This window comes from Ipomoea nil, unplaced genomic scaffold (assembly GCF_001879475.1).
Source record: "Ipomoea nil cultivar Tokyo-kokei standard unplaced genomic scaffold, Asagao_1.1 scaffold1262, whole genome shotgun sequence".
Classification (NCBI taxonomy): Eukaryota; Viridiplantae; Streptophyta; class Magnoliopsida; order Solanales; family Convolvulaceae; genus Ipomoea; species Ipomoea nil.
In genome coordinates, this window is record NW_017617690.1 from 1,136,228 (window position 1) to 1,162,058 (window position 25,831).

At 42.3% G+C, this 25,831-nt stretch overlaps 1 protein-coding gene across 1 annotated transcript; it reads right to left on the bottom strand.

The window, feature by feature from the left end:
* Positions 1-4,569: 4,569 nt before the first annotated feature.
* Positions 4,570-5,406, bottom strand: LOC109184444. Its single transcript, XM_019334445.1, has one exon. It carries the CDS (start codon positions 5,404-5,406, stop codon positions 4,570-4,572), a length of 837 nt encoding a protein of 278 aa, XP_019189990.1.
* Positions 5,407-25,831: the final 20,425 nt, after the last annotated feature.

Sequence of the window (25,831 nt, forward strand, 5' to 3'; positions counted from 1 at the left end):
AACCTATTTTCATAGCTATGATTTCCCCTTAGGGTTTCCCCCCATATTATTGTGTTTGGCGAGTTATGATGATTATTGTTGATGTTTGATGTGATGATCCCATGAGGGATCTTGATAATCTTGATATTGGGAGATTCTTGATAATTATGGAGTTCTTGATAATTATATGGAGTTCTTGATGATTATTTGTTGTTCTTGATAATTGCGTGATGTTCTTGATGCTTATGTGTTATTCTTACCGAATCTTGCAATTAGAAGACGAATCGTATTATTGTTGATATAAAAGTGATTAGAACCCTAGGTTGTATCGTATGATATTATTCTTGGATTATCGGGTGGGGAAATCGCATGTTTGGGTGTTGATTATGTTTAGAAAAGCATGATAGGTTATGTGCCGTTCGTTTCTCGTACTTGTTCCGTAAATTATCTACGTGTATCGTTAATTGCGTTGTAAAGTGTCTAAGCATGGTTTCGGGTTCCACAATGGTTCCCGGGGCGAAATTGTGTGTTAAGAGTCAGTGGGGGGTAGGGGACCCGCCACCTACCCGCGGCCTATTTGGGCAACGCCGGCAGCGGGCAGCCGGCGGGCGGGCAGCTGCCCGCCGGGCACCCGCTGCCCGGAACAGTTGTCGCCGGCGGGCAGCCGGCGGGTGAACCTTCACCCACCGGCTACCCGCTGGTTTACACCCTCCCTCGGGTTTCCGGCTCCCCCGTTTGATGTTTCCCCGTTCCCCGTGGTGTCCCAACGGACCCCGTTTGTCGTGCCTATGTCTAGTTTGATATTTCGGGTACCGTTCGTAGGTTTATGAGTCTATTATATTGCATGCTAGTTGAATTGGTATCCCGTTGACCTAGGTGGAAGAAGTATGAACCCCTTAGGACTATTCTTAGTACGTGATGGATCACGCATAAGGTTGTTATACGCTTTATCCCCCTTCCCAAGGTGTAATGTGGGTTGCATGTGCTTGCTATGTGTTATGTGTGCGTGTTACCCCAATTCGGTTGCGATCGGATTGGTTATCCTGAGCTGCGGTTCAGAAACCGGCTATGGTCAGATGGGAATTCCTGGCTGTAGTCGGATGACGGTATCCTGGGCTGCGGTCCAGAAGCTGGTTGTAGTCAGATGGGAATTCCTGGCTGCAATCAGGTGACATCTTTCCTGAGCTGCGGTTCAGAGGCTGGCTGTAGTCAGATGGGAATTCCTGGCTACAGTCAGACGACACACTCTCTTGGGCTGCGGTCCACTGTTTGGTTGCGATCAAACATTATGATGAGCTGCGGTTCATCGGTCGGTTGCGATCGACCCCTCCGTGTTGCGATACGGGGCAGGATGCTGCGGGGCCGTGTCAGAGCTATATGCGCTGACCCTCATGTATGGGCATGCGATTGGTCCTGTGGCGCCAACAAAGTGTGTTATGTGTTGTGATATGGATGAGTGGTGATTATGAGTGCCTTGGGGAATGTGACTATGGGATTTATATTGGGGAATTGTTTATGATGGGTCATGATTACTGCTTATACCTTGCCTTATCTGTTATGAACTGCTTATGACTGTTATAACTGTTGCTTGTGTCTGGCCTTATCTGTCGAGTCATTCCCGGTTTTAAAGCTAGAGTTCGTAGGATATATCTTCATGCTCAAAATGGTTTTCGTATATCTATATATATATTGCTATATGTATTGTATTTCAACGCGTTGGAGTGGGTTACCAGCATCTCTCGCTGAATAGATATATTTGGCTTTCAGGCACAGAGGATTAGAGCACTGGAGCACGCTAGAACTGGAACGTAGAAGTAGTATAGTTTCCCTTTCGGCCTGCGTGCCATATTATGCATTTATATTTCAGAGGATAGTAGTTAGACAGCCTGTGCACCTGGGTTCTCTAGCCCAGGTGTGGCATAGCACCCCGTACACTTATGTTACGTTTTGGGATTTAATGAGATGTTACCTTTATTATTAATTTTTAAATGTCTTGAAAATCAGGGGTGTTACAACCATACTTAGGCCGTTAAGCTCTTCCGTTGGGGTTGGTACGCGAGGTCGGACCTCGTGCCCCCTTAGGGTGGCCCTTTGACTCCATGTCACTGAACTTGGGCCGTTAAGCTCTTCCGTCGAGGTTGGTACGCGAGGTCGGGCCTCGTACCGTTGCTAGGGTATCTAGATTGTGTTACGCCCGTTCGGCGATAGGCGAGGTCGGACCTCGTACCGCCACTAGAACGTCTTAGCGATTCTTGGGTTGGAGCCTTTTGATTCGCATCCCGAATCCTTCCGTTCGGCGATAGGCGAGGTCGGACCTCGTACCACCCCTAGGGTATTTAGATTGCGTTACGCTCGTTCGGCTATAGGCGAGGTCTGACCTCGTACCGCCCCTAGGGGGTTAAGATTGCGTTACGCCCGTTCGGCGGTAGGCGAAGCCGGACCTCGTACCGCCCCTAGGACATTTTAGCGATTTTGGGATGGAGTCCTTTGACTCGCGCCGCGAACCCTTCCGTTCGGCGATAGGCGAGGCCGGACCTCGTACCACCCCTATGGCATGTGCTACGTCTAAGTTTGCCGTTGCGGTCCCCGCGTACGTAGCCGCCACGTCTGGCCGACCCGGCATGGCCGTCCTCAGGTCAGCCGACCCCGCGGTGCCCGAGTACCTGATCTCGCATGTGCCCTTGCTCTTCCACCATTCGAGATAGAATAATTGCTCAACGAAATTCATTATTCCATTACGAACGAAAACAAAACATTATTGTGGGGAGTCGGCGTGTTATTGGGGAGGGGGTAGGTCGTACAAATGTGCTTCTACTAGTAAAATTTCAGCAAGTGTTCCGAGTTCCACACCCAGTACACCGTCTTGCCCGATGGAGTCCTCAACTTGTAGATGCCCGGGCGTACTATGGCTTTGACCACATATGGTCCTTCCCATTTATTGGCAAACTTGCCTCCGTCCTAGGGTTGGCTTGCTTCCCTCCTCCGGAGGACGTAATCGCCGACTTGAAAGTAGCGAGGTCGGACCCTGTTGTCGTGGTATGCCTTTGTCAGGCGCTGGTAATTTTCCGCGCGAACCATGCCGTCTTCCCTTCTGTCATCGATGAGGTGGAGGTCAGCAGCGTGGTGCTCCTCATTGAGGTCGGGGTTGTACACTGCGACCCGATAGGATGGTATCGCGGCCTCGGTGGGGGCCCGCGCTTCGAACCTGTATGCTAACACAAACGGAGTTTCCCCGGTGGCTCTTCTTGGGGTGGTGCGGTACGCCCGTTGGGCGGTGTCCAACTCCTCCACCCATGTACCTCTGGCTGCGTCCAGGTTCTTCTTGATGCCTTCCACTATAGTTCTGTTGGCGTTCTCCACCTGTCCATTTGCCTGCGGGTATGCCACCGCCACACGGGTATGTTTTATGTACCAATTGTCGCAGAACTCCTTGAACTCTTTGCTCTCAAACTGCCGCCCGTTGTCGGAGATGATTTGCATGGGGACCCCAAAGCGGTATAGAATGTTCCTCCGTACGAACTCCGTGCACGGGGTGTTTGTGATGGTGGCGAGGGGCTCGGCTTCGACCCACTTTGTAAAATAGTCTATGGCGACTATTATGTACTTCCTCTTTGCGGACCCCATAGGTAAGGCCCCGACTATGTCGATTCCCCACCTTGAGAATGGGATCACTGTGCTGATAGGCGTGCAACTGGTTACTGGCCGACCTGGCTCCGCGTGAAAGTGCTGGCAGGTCGGGCACTCCCGGGCGTACATTGCGCACTCCTTGGCCATATTTGGCCAAAATTACCCTTGCAATAGCGCCCTCCTCGCCATGACGAAGGCTCCTTGGTGTGCCGCGCAGGTGCGGTCATGTTGGGTAGCGAGAAAGGGTCCATGGGGCATGCCTTGTTGAGGTCCGTGTAGTCCACACACATCCTCCACGTAGGTGGTTTAGGTGCGAGGACTACGTTCGTGAGCCATGTCGGGTGTAGGACCTCCCTTGTGTGCCCTATCTTGAGGAGGGTGTAGACCTCCTTCTTCACAAATTCTAGTCTGTCCGTGGCGAGGTAGCGCTTCCGCTGCTGGACCGGCTTGGCTTTGGGGTCCACCGTCAGTTTGTGCGTGATGACCTCCTGACTAAGGCCCGGCATGTCCTCGGGACCCCAGGCGAACACGTCCTTGTAGCTGCAGATGACCTCCATGATCCAACCCCGGAGGTCGGCTGAGGTCCAGAATGATCTATTCCGTCTCCACCGCGGGTTCGGCTCGGGGCCGCTTCTCTTCCTATCGAAGCGCCTTCTCGATTACGGTGTGTACCTGGAGGTCCTTCGTTGTTATTTGGCGGCATGCCTTCAAGTAGTAGCTCTGACTGATCTTCTGGTCTCCCCGCGCGACACCCACTCCTGTGGGGGTGGGGAACTTGATGCACCTGAGGTCCTCCAGGGCAGGTCGGCCGAAGATGATATTGTGAGCACAGCAGATTTTGACCACCACCTCCCACCTTTTGACGTGCGGCGGGGTGCTGATTTGTTCCTCGAGGGTGATGGAGCCCTCTGTTTCGGTGGAGTCCCCGGTGAAACTAGATAGCGGGATCCGTACTGGGGAGAGCTACTTTTGGAATAACCCGAGTTTCGTGAAGGTGTCATAATACATGACGTTCACGAAGCTCCCCGTATCCACCAGTACACGGTGGACAATGATGTCCTTGATCTCCAGCCTGATTACCAACGCGTCTCGGTGGGGCAGGGGGCCATCCGGGAGGTCGTCGTCGGTGAACGATATGGGCTCCCGGCGTGTCCTCTTTTCGTGGGGTACCCGGACGACCTCCCCCACGTATAGGCTCCGCGCCCACCTCTTATAGATGGCGGGCGTGTCTCCACCCTCCGGGCCGCCGAAGATGACATGGATGACTTTCTTCTTTGGCGGACTATCCGGCTCGGTCTCCTCGTCGGCCGTGAGTTGGCCGAGTTCCCTCTTGCGCGGGGCAGAGGCGGATGGTCCGGCACCGCCCTTCCTCTTCCGGGTGTTGTCGGGGCCTTTGGCGAGGTTCTGCCCTGTCCTCTTCACGTATTGGCCTAGGTACCCCCACTGGATGAGCTCCTCGATCTGTCTCTTGAGGACCATACACTCGTCCGTGTCGTGCCCGCGCTGCCGATGGAAACAGCAGTACTTCTTCGGGTTGACCTTGGGGGAGACCTTCAAGCACTCCTCGGGGAACGACACGATGCCCATGTCCTCCACGTGGTCCAGGATGATCATCACGGGCTGTGTCAGCGGGGTCAGGTGTCGCAGAGGGGCTAGACGGGGACCCCGATCACGGCGCGACCGTGATTGGCGTCGGTCTTCTTGAGGATGAGGTGCCTTGTCACTCCGGCCCCGCCCCTCCTCCTCTTTTTTCTTCCTCTTCTCGTCTCTCGGATGGTCGCGGTGAGTTGAATTCCCCATCAGCCAGCGTCGCAGCACCCGGGGCACGTGAGTTTTGGGACCACCGTGCTCCCTCGGAGGGGGCGGAGGTGGTGGTGCCGGGGCACCCCGTCACAGCCCCGCCGCGACGCGGTTGACCGCGGAGGTCCTCCGCCGGTTCCTATTGATCTGATCTCTGAGGTCCCCTCCCGTCCCTACGGGCACAGTCTGCCGACTCGCCGTGGTCACGTTGGGGTGGTTGGCGAGGGAGAAGTCGCGGGTGTTGCGTGAACCCTGCGAGATGTGGGTGTTCGACCCGGATCTTGTCATCGCTGTGGATGAATGATAATGGGGAGAGCACATAAGCTTGTACAGTCGCTCTCAACAAGAGCACCAATGACGGTTTATATGAACCCGTGGGTCTGGATTATACAACCCGAATATATGTTTGAATATGATGAACGAATAATAAAGCGGTAAATATTGAATTAATTGGACATAAAATGCTATCTAAAGAGGTTAGGGAAGTGTAATAACAGTACAAATGTTGTAAGAAAGTATGAGATAGGAATCAAGTATCCCTTGTTAGGACAAGGGGAGGGGTTTTTATATGCTACAAACCTCTAACCGCTCCCCCTAAACCGGGGGATGGTTGGATCTGGCGCTTTGACCGCGTCCTAGCTCAGGACCGGGTCCAAAGCGTGGCCCGGGGTACGCGAGAGGAGTCGCAACTGCCACCGCACGACTCGGACAACGCGAGGACCCCGTCCCGGTCGAGCCGACCCCAAAGGGTGGCCGACCCCACGTAAGCCGACCCGGGGTGCGCTGGCCGACCCCGTGGTGGCCGAGCCTACGTAGGCCGACCCTGGGGTGCCGAGCCCATGTTGGCCGACCCCGGGGTGGTTCGTTACTCCGTGTGCACAGTAGCCGGGGATCCAATGATAGTAGCCTGGGACCCCATGATAATAGCCGAGGACCCCGTGGTAGTAGTTGAGGAACCCGTTGAGGTAGACACCTCCATGGTCTGTCCGGCCGCGTGCGTAGTCCACTCGGTGCCGGGTGTGATCCGCTCCATATTTCTTCGCTCCAGGTCCGCTCCGTAATTATTCCATCAGGTATTATTGTCAAATTAAAGAAAAAAATAAAATAGTTAACAACAAGTCCATTTAAGCTACATTTCTTTAGATTTTCAGTATTACTATTTTTAATATTTAAAAGTAATTTATAACAAAATTATGTTTTTGAATTTTCATTTTTTTTATTTTTAATATTTAAATGTATTTTATATATTAATATAAATTAATAATGTTGAAGAGAAAATAATATTTATTGAGAAAAAGATATTGATTTTTCAAAGTGATATGATAAGTTGATTGAATTTGCATGGATGTAATGTGAATAGTAATTGATTTGCAAATTAGGTGATGGGAAAGTTAGACTACCATTTTTTTAATGGGGAGAGATTTATATGTAATAAAATTTTTAATGAAATGATATATTAAAAGAGTGCATAAATTTTCATTTATTTATAAATACAATGCATATAAACTAATTTCATCATACTTACTAATGTAATAACTTCTTCATTTGTTTATTGTACAACTGTTTTTACGTTTCATTTGTTTAATTTTAATTATTTCAATGTCTTTAAATATGTACTTGGATTAATTTTAATGTGTTCAATTACTTCGAATTGTAAGGTTCATTTGAGGTTTAGTTTTACAATTCAAATCGTAATTTAAATTTACAACATGAATTATTTTAGATATAAAAAAAAAATTCGTAGTATAATTTGCATTCGGTTATATACATAGTACGAATAATTTTTTAAATAGTTTTCTAAAAATTACGTTTTTAGATTTTCAATATTGCTATTTTTAATAGTTAAAAGTATTTTATATATTAATATAAATTAATAATGTTGAAGAGAAAATAATATTTATTGAAAAAAAGATATTACTTTTTTAAAATTGATAGAATTTGTAAAGATGTAGTGTGAATAGTAATTGTTTGAGAAACTCAAGGAATATTGGTTAGACGTGAAAAAATAAGATGAGGGAAAGGCATATTCAATTACTGACAATAGCAAAGAATAAATAAATGCAAAGAAACTAAGGTAAGCTACTGGAAAGGAAATAAACTGAATCACTATATACAAGGAATATACAGTAAAGAAATCTGCAAGATTTGATCTTCAATATTTGCTTCCTCATTCATCATTAAGCATTATTTGCTTCCTTATTCATCAGTATCCAATTCCAAATTGCACTATAAAACACCTTCCTTTACGATAATGTTTTTTGTCAATCTCAAAACAAATAACATATACCCCATTGAAGCTTATTCATTTCTTGTTAATTCGTAAAAATGTCTTTGCAAGAAGCTAATGTTTCAAAGCTTCTCCTTGTTTTGCTGCTCGTTTTTGGGTTGTTTGGTGGGCTGACAAACGGCGAGAGGATGACAGTGGGATTATTGTCGTCGGAGAATCATCATCGGAGATCTCCTTATGGTACGATGTTGCCGAAGAATGTACCCGTGCCGCCGTCTGCGCCATGTTGCCGAAGGGAGAACCCCGGGACATAACCGACGTCTGCGCCGCCACCATTATATTTGGTCCTATGCAATGAATCAATAAATCTGTGTCTGTTAAACACTTTTGTTCGTTTGATCTGAGGATGTTGGATTGTTAGTTTCTATTTTTAGTTTGTGCTTTTCGATCGTTTCTTTTAATGAAATCTTTGCGTGTCGTCTAAAACTTGTCCTTATCGAAAATCATATTTATGCTTGAAAATTGAAATATTTTACTACAAAAAAGTTACGGTCATTATCTAATTATTTCTCTTTAATAAGAGGAAGAATGCTACGATTAGGACCATTCCACTGAAAATAAGAGCCTTGATTAATAGACTTTCATTGTTTTTAAAGTGGGGTAATTGAATTTAAATCTATTTTAACTCCAAGTTATTGTATTCTATAATAAAAATAAAAATGTAATTAAAATTTGTTGTCCAAATATACTGCATAATAAAAATTTAACAAAGAAATACGAAATTATTCACTAAAATTTGAAGTCAATTCGCTCTAATTTTTTTATTCAATTACAATTAAGTCTAATCTATGAAAACAAAATAATTATCAAGTATAAAAAACACTGGATTATTTCTATAACTAATTTTTCACGCGCATTGTGTAATTGAGATAATACCAGATATTTATTTTCAAATAAATACTTTTAGTATATTAAAGTACGATTATACATATTGGAGTTGTTCATGCATAGATAATTGAATATAATATTGAATTTGCGTATTTAAATAGGTAATTTTAAGTTTACAAATGCAAGATAATATAGTCAATATTATTATAATTGTCAATAAAATAATTGTATATGTATGGTTGAAACCAAATACGGGACATAAGGGAGAGCAAATACAATTTAGGGCATAAAATATTAAATATATATACTAATATAGTTTGAGGAGATTTTGGCAGAATGTTGAGTTTGAGGGGGTGCAGTGCTAGCAATTCGATTGGCATATTGTAGCCGCAATTTATTTATACAAATAATATTATAGAATGATAGGAGATGTACAAATATACCTGCAGAATTCCCAGTTGATGTTGAACCTAGTCAGATTAAGTAGTACTATTCACAATTGTTAGGGATATGTTAAAGAGCCTAAGATTAAAAAAAGTTAAAAAAACTGGTATGAATCCAATGCATTCTCCAATAAATTACTAATTCTTCAGTAATAACATTTGAAATAGTAATATAGTATGTAACTTTTGAATGTGTAATTTCTTGAATCATAAATTTATAACATTGAAACACTAGAATGCGTAATATAGTATGGTACATTTTCACGACATCATCTTCAGTTAATCTTTGAGATGGTCTTATTTACCTATTGAGTTGCAGAAAATTGACAGTAAATTGTGATAGATACATATAAGATCCATTATTTCAGTGATTATGCATGTACATCAGAGTTTGGATGGTTTTTGACTCCATGGTTTTATTGTTCTTTAAGAAATAATTCTTCAGTTCAGTTCTTACTCTTGCTTGGTTCATTTTTCTTGACACAATAAGATTGCAAATCAATAAAAATACACATGTGAATACAAAAAAATTCAAAGTATATTGTCTTATTATTGAAAATGTGGTACAATATAAAATATATTTTGCGTACAAAATAATATAAAAACAAGTTTGTATAACAATTTAGTAGAATTACTGTTTGATTTCTACTATTAAAAATACTAACAAAAAAATATATAATCAATTGTACTATACTGATGAATTTTGTTGGGGAAAATGAGTTACGGTTTGGAGAAGAAGAAATTGAGATTTGGTTTCTTGGAGAAAAAAGAACAAGCTAAGTAGTAATTGTTATATTTTGACTTAAAAACGGAAGAACAACATGGAATGACAGTTTTACACTCAATTTATACGGCCCAAATTATTGAGCAAAGTAATGGAAGGACAACTTTTGGTAATAATTTGAAAGTCAAGAGATAACGGGTGGTTAATTTGAAAATTTAAGACTAAACGTGACAAAAACACTATATTTAAAGGACTTATATGACATTAACTCTAATTATAATACACTTTTTTAATATAAATAAATAAACATATATATTTATATATTCTCACTCAAAAAAATATATGCATATATAATTATATAAAATTATGTATGTATATACACACACACTAATATTAGTAACATACATTGAACTCTAGTGACCATCTCATTAGCAGAAACAACTTTTTAAAGTTTAGAATTTAACAAACTTAACTTGTAAATAATTGCTGGTTTGCTCGAGAGGTTAAGGGGGAAAACTTAAGATCTTTTGCACAAAAGTGCGCATGGGTTCAAACCCCATAGCCAGCATTTTCCTTTGAGAAAATAGGCACAAGGTTTTTTTTTTCCTTTTTTTTTTAATGCAAACACAAACCATTTATATATGATGGTGTTATATATTAATATATACACATTAAAATAGTTAACCTTTAAGATTAACAACATTAGTACTTACTCTTAATTTTATAATTCAAATTAAATTGATTAAATTAAACAAAATCATATAGTATAAAGACCTTTTTGATACATAATTGAGTATGAACATTTTCATTAAACAAGTTACTTTTTACATAAGATGAAATGTTTTATGGATAAATATATTCATATAGTATAGGAAGTTCAGTTTGTGTAGTAAAAATTAAAAAAGAACTTTGAACTCTATTGGGTGCTTGGATATGGATTCTCTCTTTATTTAATTTAATAATATATTTACCCTTTCAAAAAGAATAAATAAATAATTTTGAATGAAACAAATTCATTTTTCCATACAGTCTTATACTTAAAACTTATAAATAAAGTAATTTGTATTAGAGCCAGTAACTTTCAAATAAAAGTAATTTGTATTAAAAACTTTTTAAATAAAGGGTAACACTTGTATGAGACCCTCGGGTCTCAATTCGTGAGACGGGTCGAATCTTTGATTAATGAATCGGATCTTTGACCTTATTAATTAAAGATTTGACCCATCTCACGGATTAACAATCGTTATGCTGTGGAACCGTGTCCACCTTGCAAGGTGGACACGGTTTTAAGTTCATAATTACTGAACTATATGTTCATAATTATAAAGTTATATATTAATAATATTTGACCTTCATATTCATAATTATTGAACTCTATATTCACAATTATAGAACGTGATGGGGATATGGGACCCGGGGTACATTTTATTGGCATAGTATTGACCCAAGTGGGGGTGGTGATGATAGGAGATTGGCCCAAGTCCTATTGGGCTAAGAAGACAAGGGGGTGTGGTGGCCCAAAACGGAGGAGAGAGAAGGGATTTCCGGGGCTATACCGCCGGCTGGCCGCCGGGGTGGTGGCCCGCTGGACTCCCGGCAGCGGGGCGTGGCCAGCGGGGGTGATGCGCCTCCAGTCGGGCCGGCGGCGCCCCACCGCCGTAGCCAGCGAAGGCCACTGGCCATGGGGCTGCATGGGGGTAAAAAGCAATAATCTAAGAAGGCGTTACTGCCAGTGGGTTTCAAACCCCCGCCCTCCCACTTTGCAGCATGAAGCCAAGACCATCAGACCACTCCAACACATGTGTACCAAAGCGCAACAGCATCTATTTATCCGACTTTCTCGGGCGGGCAGCCTTGACCACCGGCCATTGGCCGGCTGGCGACTGGCCGGCGGCGGGTCTCGCCGGCCACCTCAGGCCACGGCGCCGCCAGCGCGGGCAATGCGCCCCCCATATTGTCAACGGAACCCCCCCCCCCTCCCTAGGGGGTGCTGGGCGGGTGCGTCGAGCATGGCAAACCGGGATGGTATGCGCGGGAGTCCGAGAAGTATGGCGAACGTGCCTGCTTGCGTAGCGATAAATGGGGAAGTGAGGATGGATTGCATGGGACACGTGGACGCTAAAGGAGGATGGGGGCTTGCTATAAATAGGGGCCCTGGATCTCTGGCTAGGGGGCAACTCAGACACGACAGGCACTACAGTCCAGTGGTCTTGATCTCATACTCTCAATCCAGTCACCTGAGTTCGATTCCAAGTAGTAACATAGTTAGCAATAGCCCATCCTGTGGGCCTTGTACTTTGTATTTGGGTCGCTGTTCTTGGGCCGGTACCTCGGGCTTCTATACGTACCGTATTGGGCCTAGCGCACTACCCCCGTTCTGTACTCATGTACCCGGTTTATGGGGGACCCGATCCCAATAAAACCATCATTGGCACCTTCTGTGGGGATCGAAACGATTAGCCCGTGTTTGTAGTCTCTACCATCCTAGCAAGGTTCCGAGGTACGCCCAAATGGTTGATCCGCAAGAGGAGCTACCTTATAAGGTAACACACTTAGCACATCGAGACGCTACTCTGGTGTGTACAACTGTACACTTGAACACTTAGTTAGGTAAAGATTGTGTTTATTTTTCCGAACTATGTGCCCCTATGTGCTCCTATGTGCTATGCATGCTTGGCCCATGGCCACCTCAACTATATGCTCATATGTGCTCTGCATGCTTGGCCCGCGGCCACCTCAACTATATGCTCTTATGTGCTCTGCATGCTTGGCCCGCGGCCACCTCAACTATGTGCTCCTATGTGCTCTGCATGCTTGGCCCGCGGCCACCTCAACTATGTGCTCCTATGTGCTCTGCATGCTTGGCCCACGGCCACCTCAACTATGTGCTCCTATGTGCTCTTACGTGCTATGCATGCTGGCTCTACGGCCATGGCGGATGGGGCATGTGGGTTATCGCAACCCACATGTGCGGACTTGCCCCCGGCATGCCTCATGGTTTTGGCGGATGGGGCATGTGGGTTATCGCAACCCACATGCGCGGACTTGCCCCCGGCAAGCCGCATGGTTTTGGCGGATGGGGCATGTGGGTTATCGCAACCCACATGCGCGGACTTGCCCCCGGTAAGCCGCATGGTTTTTGGCGGATGGGGCGTGTGGGTTATCGCAACCCACATGCGCAGACTTGCCCCCGGCAAGCCGCATGGTTTTGGCGGATGGGGCATGTGGGTTATCGTAACCCACATGCGCGGACTTGCCCCCGGTAAGCCGCATGGTTTTGGCGGATGGGGCGTGTGGGTTATCGCAACCCACATGCGCGGACTTGCCCTCGGCAAGCCGCATGGTTTTTGGCGGATGGGGCATGTGGGTTATCGCAACCCACATGCGCGGACTTGCCCCCAGCAAGCCGCATGGAGTTGGCGGATGGGGCATGTGGGTTATCGCAACCCACATGCGCGGACTTGCCCCGGCAAGCCGCATGCAGTTGGCGGATGGGGCATGTGGGTTATCGCAACCCACATGCGCAGACTTGCCCCCAGCAAGCCGCATGGTTTTGGCGGATGGGGTATGTGGGTTATCGCAACCCACATGCGCGGACTTGCCCCCGGCAAGCCGCATGCAGTTGGCGGCAAATTGCATGGCAAAAAAAAAAAAAAAAAGAACGATTATCACTAGATTATTAAGGTTGCCGAAATATTCATCCTTAAAAAAAAAAAAAAAAAAAAAAAAACATGCAGGTGTAGCATGGAGAAGGAGCAAAGGCATCCATTGAATATTTAAAAGAAGCATGCAGGTGCATCATGGAGAAATCGACAAAAGCATACTAAATAAATGCAACAAAAGAGATGTATAGCGCAAGAAGCATCCAAGAAGTGACAATAGAGGAGTCACCTTGACCTCTCGACACCAGGCGATGAAGCGAAGGCCAGGGCAACGTGTGGTGTGTGGCAGAGATATGGAGTAATGGCGTGACACACAACAATGGTGATAATGGAAGGTGGCGGCGAGAGATTGAGAAAAGGAAAGAAAGGAGGTGGTAATACCGAATTCTACTTCCTTTAGGCATCAAGATACCTAAAAGAACTGGGGGACTTGTGATGATAGGAGATTGACCCAAGTCCTATTGGGCTAAGAAGACAAGGGGGTGTGGTGGCCCAAAACGGAGGAGAGAGAAGGGATTTCCGGGGCTATACCGCCGGCGATCCACCGGGGTGGTGGCCCGCTGGACTCCCGGCGGTGGGGCATGGCCAGCAGGGGCGATGCGCCTCCGGTCGGGCCGGCGGTGCCCCACCGCCGTAGCCAACGAAGGCCACTGGCCATGGGGCTGCATGGGGGTAAAAAGCAATAGTCTAGGAGGGCGCTACTGCCAGTGGGTATCAAACCCCCGCCCTCTCGCTTTGCAGCATGAAGCCAAGACCATCAGACCACTCCAACACATGTGTATTAAAGCGCAACAGCATCTATTTATCCGACTTTCTCGGGCGGGCAGCCTTGACCACCGGCCATTGGCCGGCCGGCGACTGGCCGGCGGCGGGTCTCGCCGGCCACCTCAGGCCACGGCGCCGCCAGCGCGGGCAATGCGCCCCCCATATTGTCAACGGCACCCCCCCCCCTCCCGAGGGGGTGCTGGGCGGGTGCACCGAGCATGGTAAACCGGGGTGGTATGCGCGGGAGTCCGAGAAGTATGGCGAACGTGCCTGCTTGCGTAGCGATAAATGGGGAAGTGGGGATGGATTGCATGGGACACGTGGACGCTAGAGGAGGAGGGGGGCTTGCTATAAATAGGGGCCCTGGATCTCTGGCTAGGGGGCAACTCAGACACGACAGGCACTACAGTCTAGTGGTCTTGATCTCATACTCTCAATCCAGTCACCTGAGTTCGATTCCAAGTAGTAACATAGTTAGCAATAGCCCATCCTGTGGGCCTTGTTCTTTGTATTTGGGTCGCTGTTCTTGGGCCTGTACCTCGGGCTTCTATACGTACCGTATTGGGCCTAGCGCCCTACCCCCGTTCTGTACTCCTGTACCCGGTTTACGGTGGACCCGGTCCCAATAAAACCATCAGAACGGTACTCTATGTTCATAATTATAAAGCTATATATTAATAGTTTTTTAACTTAATATTCACAATTACTGAATCTTTATATTCATAATTACAGAACTATATGTTTATAATTATGTTCACAACTCTATGTTCATAATTATAGAAGTATATATATGTTCATAATTTTTGAACTATATGTTCATAATGATGAACAGTTTTGGAACCGTGTCCATCTGTAAGGTGGACACAGTTCCACAACATAATTTGCCATAGATTAAGACCCGTGAGATGGCCTCATACAATTTTTTGCCTTAAATAAATCATTCATTCAATTTGAACCTCAGCGGCGGTAGTGTGGGGATTATGTCTAAAATAGACAGATCCCGTGTGCACACGGCATTTGGCCATATCTGCTGAGTCATTGAGTCACCGTGATTTACATCCTTCCAAATGCTTTGTCGGGCCGGAGCATGTGTGGGACCCTTAAGGCTGTGAATTAAACACTTTGAGAGAGGAAGAAATATCTAAAAATAAAGAATGCACTAAACAATTTATAACTACAATGTATCAAATATTTATACATAAAATAAAAAATAAACAAATTTGTTTGACAATTTAGCAAGATATAATCTTTTTTTTTTCGAGTACTATTGATTCTGTTACAATATAGTATCTCACCATACATAATTTTTCTAACATATATATTAAAGCACAAAGAGTATGTCTAGACCAGAATTATGCCGCTTGAACACAAAACATGATATAATCAATTGTACTATATCGGCAACTCTTTGTAGCCTTGACTCCCGGTTGGAACAATGACTTGCCGGCAAAAGGGACAAGAGGAGTGAGAAACAAGCCACATATCAACGCACCCTACATGGAACCCATGACCACACGGCAGTAGCACTCGAATTTTGTCTCCCCCCACATATTCCATCAAACAAATAGCGCATAACGAGAATGTTTTGCTCTGTTCACCCGCGAAACTAAGCTCCGGCAATGAATTCAAAGTCTTTTTGCTCAAACCTTTGATTGCCGGAATAGTTATCCGGCGAAACAACCACTCATAAAAAGCATAAAAAGCGGCGAATAAAACGTAGATGATAAGTGTCCATACAACAATCAAAGCGAACAAGATCAGTAGTTTGATACCATTCATTTTTTATGAATCTAATGTTGATGACAACATGTCGGAAAGGCTGCTAAATACCAGCGAGAGGAAGGATGACGCCAACTCAAACTACTTCAGCTTTAATTTATATTAGTAATTTTAGAGGGATTTTGAAAAAAAAAAAATTATTGTTTCAAATTCAAATTATTTTTAATAATTCCTTTTTGGATATTCCTTTAAAATTTTAATATTTAATAACTTTATGATTAATGCCTTTCTAATTTATATAAAAAAAATTTAAATTTTTGTCTACATACCTTTTAAAATTGGAAATTTCATACCAAAATAACCAAATTAAAATTTAAAAATGTACCATATATGATAGATTAAAAATTTACTCCATAATCTTCTTGATTTGACATTACATATACTCTCGCAAATCATTAATACAAACTTTGTCTCTTTAAGCCATTGTTGAAAAATCGTTAGGTGCTCCTCGGATGATCGGGGGTGCCTAGGCGATTAATCGATGCCTAGGAACCCGTGTATTTTTTATTTTTTAAATTTTTTTTTAAATTTTTAAAATTTTTTAACACTTGATAATTATAAACTACTCTCTATGTCCCATATTGCCTGTCATGTTTATTATTCATTGGTCAAATCAATTCTTTCTTTATTGTTTATTTTCTTTAGTAATTTTTAATTATTTTTAAATTTTAATTGTTGTGTTTCATAGTTATTTTAATGTGGTTTCTAAATATATAAAATTTATATACTAATACTAAACTTAATATTCTGAAAAAATTGAATTAAAACTAATTTTAGTCAAACATCGTTAACCGAATCAAACAAAAAAAATGAGACGGAGGGAGTATTTAATACTTTAATAGTTATTACTAAAATTTTAACCTAAAAAACATCTAGAGTTTGAACAATTTAAAATTAAGGGTTATTTGACTCATAACGATGTCATTTTGAGTGAAATAACTCATTTTAAAAAGAAGGGAACAATAGCTAATTGGTCGACTAGGCGACTTAGTCGGTGCCTAGGAGGCCTAGGCAATTAGCGCCTAGATGGGCTTAGGCGGCCTAGTCAGCCGCTTAGACCACCGATTATGGTGATATGCTAGGCGGGCGGACGGCGCCTAGTGCTTAGGCGCCGATTAATCGGTGCCTAGGCGGGATTTTTGCAACACTACTTTAAGCTCTACATTTTATCCTTATCGTATTCCTTTAATTATTGGGTTATTTGATTCGAGCCACCCGGAGTAATTTAATCTATCAGTGGCTATATATATTTATATATATATATATATATATATATATATATATATATATATATATATATATATATATATATATACATACATATATATATATATATATATATATATATATATATATATATATATATATATATACACACACATATTGGTTATATAAAAAATATATTTATTTTGGTTATATAATTTCAAAATTATTTGTATTCATTTGTCATTTTTATCGTGCATTGTGCATACTTATAACTAGTAATAAAAATAACAACAAAGAAAAATAATGATTTAACAAGATTACTATTTGATTTTGTTAAATAAAAAATGCAAACAAAAATGGATATAATCAACTCTACTATATCGGCAGTTCTTTGTAGTCTTGGCTCTCGATCGGAACGATGACTTGTCAGCGACAAGACGGACAAGAGGAGTGAGAAACTAACCACATATTAACGCACCCTACATGGAAGCCATGACCACACGACAGTAGCACTCGAATTTTGTCTCCAGTCATATATATTCCATTAGACAAATGGGGCGGCACTCTAAGAATTTCTGGGCATGTTTGGTGATGAAACTGAGCTCCGGCAGCGACTCCAAAGTTTATTTATTCAAGGCTTTGTTCACCGGAGGATCTATAGTCCGGCGGGACATCCACAGGTGGAAGGCACAAAAAGTAAAACAAGGAAGATAATTACCCAAACCATATTAAACAATGCAAACATTAACCATATTTCAATATTTGTTCCTAATGATCCAAGTGACAACAAACTTGACAACAACGACATATTGGAGAAGTAACTTATAGCAATAGATTAAAATAGTCTGTAATGGTATTTTATTAGTGACGGTAAGTATGTTACAGGAAATATAATATAAGAATAACGAATTGTATTGCTTCCTTGTTTCAGTACAGAAATCAGAGTGTCCTCCTCCTCATCCAAGAATCATCTACTTATACATGTCTACTAAATGTACGTAACAGTTATATCATAATGGGGAGCTGAGCCATTATTTCCTTATCTTGAATGAGCGGGGTAGTAAATGACTTCTGCCCGTTGGAGTTCTATCCGTTAGATTTCCACGTGGTACCGGTTCAGGTGCTTGTTGACAACCCGGGTCGGGCGCTTAACCCATTACTCTGTCACCACCCCCTACTCCAGAGTCTGTGGATGTGCATGAGCTGGTTTGGGAGTAAAATTGCATCAAGATCCTCCTTTTTTTTTTTTCTTAATCGAAGCCACGAAGGCGCGATCTCGGCTCGGGATTTGGATAATTTTGGCCGAGGCGGACTCTACCGATTGGGCCGGGGCGGACCTCGACCGATTTTGGACGAGGCGGACTCGGCAAGATCAGCTCTTCCGTAGAGTAGTGAGCGAGGTCATCCAAGTGCCGACGAGCGGCTGGCTCATCTAAGTGTCGGCGCGGGGTCGGCTCATCAAAGTGCCAGCGCGCGACCGGCTCATCAAAGTACCGGCGCGCGGCCGGTTCATCCAAGTGCCGACGCGCGACAGGCTCATCCAAGTGCCGGTGCGGGGTCGGCTCATCAAAGTGCCGGCGCGCGGCAGACTCATCCAAGTGGCAGCGCCGGACCAGCTCTTCAAAGTGCCAGCGTGCGACCAGCCCATCAAAGTGCTGGCACGCGGCCGGCTCACCTAGTGCCGGCGCGCGGCCGACTCACCTAGTGCCGGCGCGCAGCCGGCTCATCCAAGTTTCGGCGCACGGTCGGCACACGCCTTGTAATCCCGCCACTCCCTGAGTTAGTGCGCTCGCCGCCTGCTGGATGGCTTCGGCGGTCGCTTGGAGGTTCATGATTTGGACGGATGCCCCTGCCTCTCCATTGTTGAGTTGCTCTCGGAGGTCCCCTGCTCTTCCACTATTGAGTTGTTCTCTGAGGTCCCCTCCGTGGTTTCTATTGAGTTGGTCTCGAATATCAGCTGAGGCATTGTCATTGTTCAAGTTGCGGGAACCGTGGGAGCTGTTGGATCTTGAGCGCGCCATTGCTTCAAGCTCGTTGTTGAAAGAAGCGTGCTTGAGAATTGATCTCAGGCTCTCAATGAAAGCACCAATGACGGTGAGTTACTGGAAATATAATATAAGAATAACGAATTGTATTGCTTCCGTGTTTCAGTATAGAAATCAGAGTGTCCCCCTCCTCATCCAAGAATCATCTACTTATACATGTCTACTAACGGTACGTAACAACTATATCATAATGAGGAGCTGAACCGTTATTTCCTTGTCTTGAATGAGCAGGCTAGTAAATGTCTTCTACCCGTTGGATTTCCACGTAGTACCGGGTCAGGTGCTTGTTAACAACCCGGGTCGGGCGCTTGACCCATTACTCTGTCAATTAGCATTTAATTTCTTCGGGCCTCACCGTAATGTATTTATGAATGGCATTTTAAACTAAAATTGAGTGAAACATTTTCAAAACTCGACAATTAAATATAAAATAAATCAAAGTCTAATGGCAACAAATTAAAATATCACTATAATTGAGTGAACAAATTTGGAATAAACTCATTTATATCATCAAAATTTGAAAAATACTTAATTGTTTCAAATTCAAATTAAATTTTGTTAATTCATTTTTGGATGTTTCTTTAAAATTTTAATATTTAGTTTTTTTTTTTTAATTATAAGGAAGGGGATACCCTACATATACACACTACTTGCTTCAAGTGAGGTTCAAACCTATCAACTCCCACTTAGGGGAGCAACCCGATATTAGTGGACCACAAGCCACTTGGTAAATTTTAATATTTAGTTACTTTATGTTTAATGCATTTCTATATTTGTGGAGTAATTTACTCTTTCTAAAGGAAAATACTTGGTGTATTCCCATTTTAAACTCCCAACTTGTACTTCCTCTCACAAGCTTTTAATGTAGACACTTTTTAATGGACCCATATGATGAAAATAACCAATCCTGGTTTGCCACCTCAGGGAGTATAAATGAGGGAGTAGAATTTTGGGAGTCTATGTAGTAAAACTCATTTCTAAATATATAAAAACATTTATTGGTTGAAAAAAGTTTAAAAGTTATACTAAATTTTTGTATAATTTTATTAGCCAATCCAATAAATAAATTTATAAAGTAGGCTAGATCATTTTTCTTATAGGTGGAATAGTAAAATTAGATACTTATATATGTACAAAAGTTTCAAATGTAAACGTTTCTTTAAATATTTTACCAAACTTATTAATATATAGATCTTGAAAATTATTGATTTTTTTTTGTTCAAATTCAAATTCATTTTTGTCGTACCCAAAAAAAAGGAGTTAATACTTCAAATAGTCCTCTAACTATTGGGGTAGTACTTCTTTTAGTCCTAGACTTTCAATTTGACAAAAATACATACCTCGACTTTTATTTTTGACCACAAATAGTCCCGTTAGTCTTTATGTTAAGTGGGTGTTAAACTTATGGGTATTATCGTCAAAACAAAGAAAAATAAATAAAATAGTTAACAACAAGTCCATTTAAGCTACCTTTCTTTAGATTTTCAGTATTGCTATTTTTAATATTTAAAAGTAATTTATAAAAAAATTATGTTTTTGAATTTTTATTTTTGTTATTTTTAATATTTAAATGTATTTTATATATTAATATAAATTAATAATGTTGAGAAAAAGATATTAATTTTTTAAAGTTGATTGAATTTGCAATTAATGATATACTGTGATTCTGTGAATACTAATTGATTTGCAAGTTAGATTATGTGAAAGTTAGACATTTTTTAAAATGGAATAAATTTGCATGGGATAAGGATAGGCTTATGGGGGCTTCTTGTCCTTCGTGTACTTCCAACAATCTCTTCTAGGATAACTAAAAAGATAATTAATTAATGTACTGAAAAAACTACCCATTTAAATTTTGCATGTTTTTTGTGAAGAATTCGAAGGGTTGGTGTTGTATCCAATTCGAAATTGCCTATAAAACACCTTCCTTTACGATAATATTTTTTCTCTATCTCAAAACAAAGAACATATACCCCATTTAAGCTGATTCATTTCTTGTTCGTAAAAATGTCTTTGCTAGAAGCTAATGTTTCAAAGCTTCTCCTTGTTTTGCTGCTCGTTTTTGGGTTGTTTGGTGGGCTGACAAACTGCGAGAGGACGACAGTGGGATTATTGTCGTCGGAGAATCATCATCGTAAATCTCCTAGGCCTTATGGTACGATGGTGTTGCCGAAGATTGTACCCGTGCCGCCGTCTGGGCCATGTTGCTGAAGGGAGAACCCCGGACATAACCGTCCAGTTGGAGCATCTGCGCCGCCACCATTTGGTCTATGCAATGAATGAATAAATCTGTGTCGTTTGATCTGAGGATTTTGGATTGTTAGTTTCTATTTTTAATTTGTGCTTTTCGATCGTTTCTTTTAATGGAATCTTTGTCGTGTCGTCTAAAAATTGTCCTATTAACTAGGTAGGTATCCAAAACCATATTTATGCTTCAAATACTCTACTACAAAAATTTTACGCTCATTATCTAATACATGCTCTTTAATAAGAGGAAGAATGCTACAATCAGGACCGTTCAATTAAAAATAGCAGTCCTGTTTAATAGATTAATTTAGACTTTCATTGTTTTTAAACTGCGGTAATTGAATTTAAATCTATTTTAACTCCAAGTTTTTGTATTCTATAACAAAAATAAAAATGTAATTAAAATATTTTGTCCAAATATAATGCATAAAAATTTAATAAAAAAAGAATACAATTCAAAAGTTAATTTAAAAGTGTCATTTTTCGTTTATATTTAAATACAAAATCATTCACCAAAATTTGAAGTCAATTCGTTTTTTTTTTTCAATTACAATTAAATCTAATTTATGAATTCAAAAAAAAAAAAAATTATCAAGTATAAAAAATAATGGATTATATCTATATATTGTTAGACTAAAATATCACATGCATCATATAATATGTGATAACAGGACCGACTAACCTCCGGCCATAACTCTTAACGTGGTTGAACTATCTGGGCTGTTGCAGAGATAACGAGTATTTTGTCTCTAGTACTTTAAAGTATATTAAAGTACGATTATATATATAAATTCACTAAACACCACAACAGTCTGGTAGAGTTCCTCATGCAATACAACAGGGCAATAGAAGAACAGAGGCATCAACAGCAAAAGCTAGATGCAAGGTATGAAGGTTCATTCCCTGAAACGAAGACCCCAATGGCCATAGAATGCCAAGCTGCTGCAGTATACACCATAGCCATCTTCTACGATTTCCAAAAAGAGCTATGGGAAGGAAGTTTCACATGTAGAATCACCAACAAAACCATGGATGATAGTGGCTGAAAGTACATTGTGCACGAAATAGGTGCAAAGCTATTTGAGGTAACGTACCAAGAAACTACACAAACAACAGAATGCAGCTGCAATAAATTCAATAGAGTAGGAATCTTGTGTAGGCATGTGTTGGCGGTTTTTAAGCATGAAGATGTAGTACAAGAAATACCGGGAAGGTATATTGTTCCCCGATGGACTAGAGATGCCTGTGCACAACCCATGTACGATATCGTGTGGAAGGCAACGAGTAATACGCAAGAGGGAAACGAAGGGAAAACATTTGCCAACAAACTTTGGAATGAGTTTTACAACTGCATGGGTTTGGCTAATGGATGGCCATACCAAATCGAGGTAATGTTGACAACTTTGCAACAGCTAAAGTCAACGTTACAAACTGCAAGAGAACCATGCAACCCCAGTGCCACCCCCCGAACAGTGATTGAAGCAATAATCAACTCCACTACACCTACTGACATACAAATCAAGCTAAGCCACCAAGAGTAGCAAAGAACAAAGGTAGTGGGAAAAGATTAAAGAGCAACAAAGAAAAAGCATGTGAGGAAAAAAAGAAAAAGGTGAGGAAGTGCGCTACCTGTGACCGGCCAGGGCACGACAGCAGGAATTGCATTGAAAACACACCACTCCCAGAGGAATTGTACCACAGGCTATTGAATAGAATGAGAGGCAAATTTATTTTACCGTGCGTATCTAGATATGTGTGTCAATGAGACAAACATCCATTATTATTACTGTTATTACCATTCCTAAAATCCGTACTACAATTAATATTATAACTACTAGTATTACTGCAAGTATTATTACTGTTATTTTAAACCCAAGGTAGCATATTCATTGCAAATAATATGACTGCAAATTGACGCATGCATGCACACATATGAACTACTGCGTGCACAGGTTAATATGCACAGGAAAACGTACAACTTAATAACCCGAGATGGAAAACATGTTATCACCGTTGTGCACACAACCCAGTTTGCAAATAATGCGTAGTTAAGTACTCGTTTTATGTGCACACATAGCAACAGTAATACGTACACGCTCACCACAAACTACGACCCAGGTAGCATACTCATTGCAAAGAATATGACTGAATTTTGACGAATCCATGCACACGTATGAACTACTGTGTGCATGGGTTAATACGCGGAAAAAACATAGAAGTTAATAACCCGTGAAGGGAAACATGTTACAACGGGTGCGCACATGAAAACAGGGATCCATGCACACAAGCCAGTTCTAAAAATGCATAGTTAATTACGAACGAGTGCACATATAGCAACACTAATACGCACCCACCAATCCCTCCACCAATTAATAGTATGTCCATCGCCAACTTTCCAAGAGGCATTGGAGATGATAATGTTCTTTCCTTTGGCAATAATTCACCATGTCCACGAGCCGCATGAAGGGATTGGGGCCGAGAAGAAGTCCCACTATTTGACGTATTTATCCCTCATAACCTGGACCCAGATTTTATCGGAGTTGATACACATTTGCCACGAAAGTTTGGCCATTAGGGCTTCGTTGAAATGAATTGCCTTCCTTAGGCCAAGGCCCCCCATTCTTGCGGTTGACAGACTTCATCCCAATTGACGAGATGAATTTTCTTCTTGTCCTATGTGCCCCCTCAAAGAAAGTCTCTACAAATCTTATCAATGTTGGCGCAGACTTTCTGAGGAAGAGCTAACGCTTGCATTGTCTATACCGGAATTGAGGCAAGGGCCAATTGAGTAAGGACTCTTCGCCCAGCTAAGCTGAGGGAGTCTCTCTTCCATCCCGAAAGCTTTTATTTTCATCTTATCAAGGATGTACCCAAACGAGTGGTTGGACACTCATTTTTGTAGGATAGGAATGCCAAGATATTTACCCAAATTTTCGGTGATCGGGATCCCCACAATTTCACCCCGCCGGCGCTTAGTTATGTCATTGGTATTAGGAAAACAGTAGATTAAGGACTTAGCGAAATTAATATCCAAACCTGAGATTATAGAGAACTTATCAATAACTGAAAGGATGACCCGCAGCTGATGTTCATAAGCTTCCCCAAAAAGCATTAAATCATCGGCAAAGAACAAATGTGAAACTTCTGTGCCTCCCCGCGAAACATTAAAAGGTTTCCAAAGATTTTTCCTTACCTCTTCCTGTATAGCCCACGAAATAAATTCCATAGCTAATATGAACATGTATGGAGCCAAAGGGTCACCCTGTCTCACCCATCTACCAACCCCAAACGGAGTTAGTTTGCCACCATTCCAATTAATCATGATCGAACTTTCTCTGAGGGAGAAAAGGATGAGAGAAATCAAACGCCTGGGAAAATTCATGCTAACAAGAGCTGATTCAAGAAAGCTCCAGTCCAGACTGTCGTAGGCTCTATGTATATCGAGCTTTAGGATCATGAAGCCCTTCTTGCCCTTTTTCTTTCCCATACTATGAACCACTTCTTGAACCAACACGACATTATCTAAAGTAGACCTTCTTGGGAGAAAACTATTTTTGAACGGTCCAATTGGCTTCTTCATGATAGGTCGTAACTGGTTGACAAAGACTTTAGAGATAATTTTGAAAACCACATTCAGAAGTGTAATCGGTGTAAAATCCCCGGCATTTTCCAGCCTATCCTTTTTAGGAATGAGAGTCATGTAGGCATTCAGGATCCCAGTTGGCACAGAGACAGAGAGGAGACAATCATTAACAAAACCTGTAATAGAGTGGCCAACAATACCCAGTAATTCTTATAGAAAGCCGCTTGGATCCCATCCGGACCCGGACTTCCAAGCCGTTTCATTCCAAACACCGCTTTACGTACTTCCGCCCACGTGGCTTGGTTATTAAGGAGCTGCCTGTGATTATCATCAATGGTGCGTCCACACATCAAAGGGGTAATTGGGGTACCACCTCTTTGTCTCTTGTCAAATTGAGTTTTAAAAAAGTTAGTAATATGATCTTTAATAACCTGATTATTGGAAGTCCACTCACCATTGATTTTCAGCATAGTCACTCGCGACCGAATTCTTCTAACCAGGGTGGCACGGTGATAGAAAGAAGTGTTTCTGTCCCCGTCATGGATCCAATCCTTGCGGGATTTCTGACACCAGAAGAGTTCCTCTTGTTTTAGAATATCATTCAAATATGATAAAAGACCCGATTCAAGTTTTTCTAGCCCCCTGTCCGCCCCATAGGAAGCAGCCGCTTGAATCCTAGCGATTCTTGCCTGAATTGTCTTTTTCCTATAAAAAAATATTGCCAAAGATCTTCTTGTTCCAATCCTTTGAGAGGTTGGTCACTTTATTGATAGCTCCCGGGATATCGTCCCCATGATTACTCCACGCAAGGTGCCAGATGTTCCGATAGTCTTCCCTTAATAACCAGGCAGCTTCG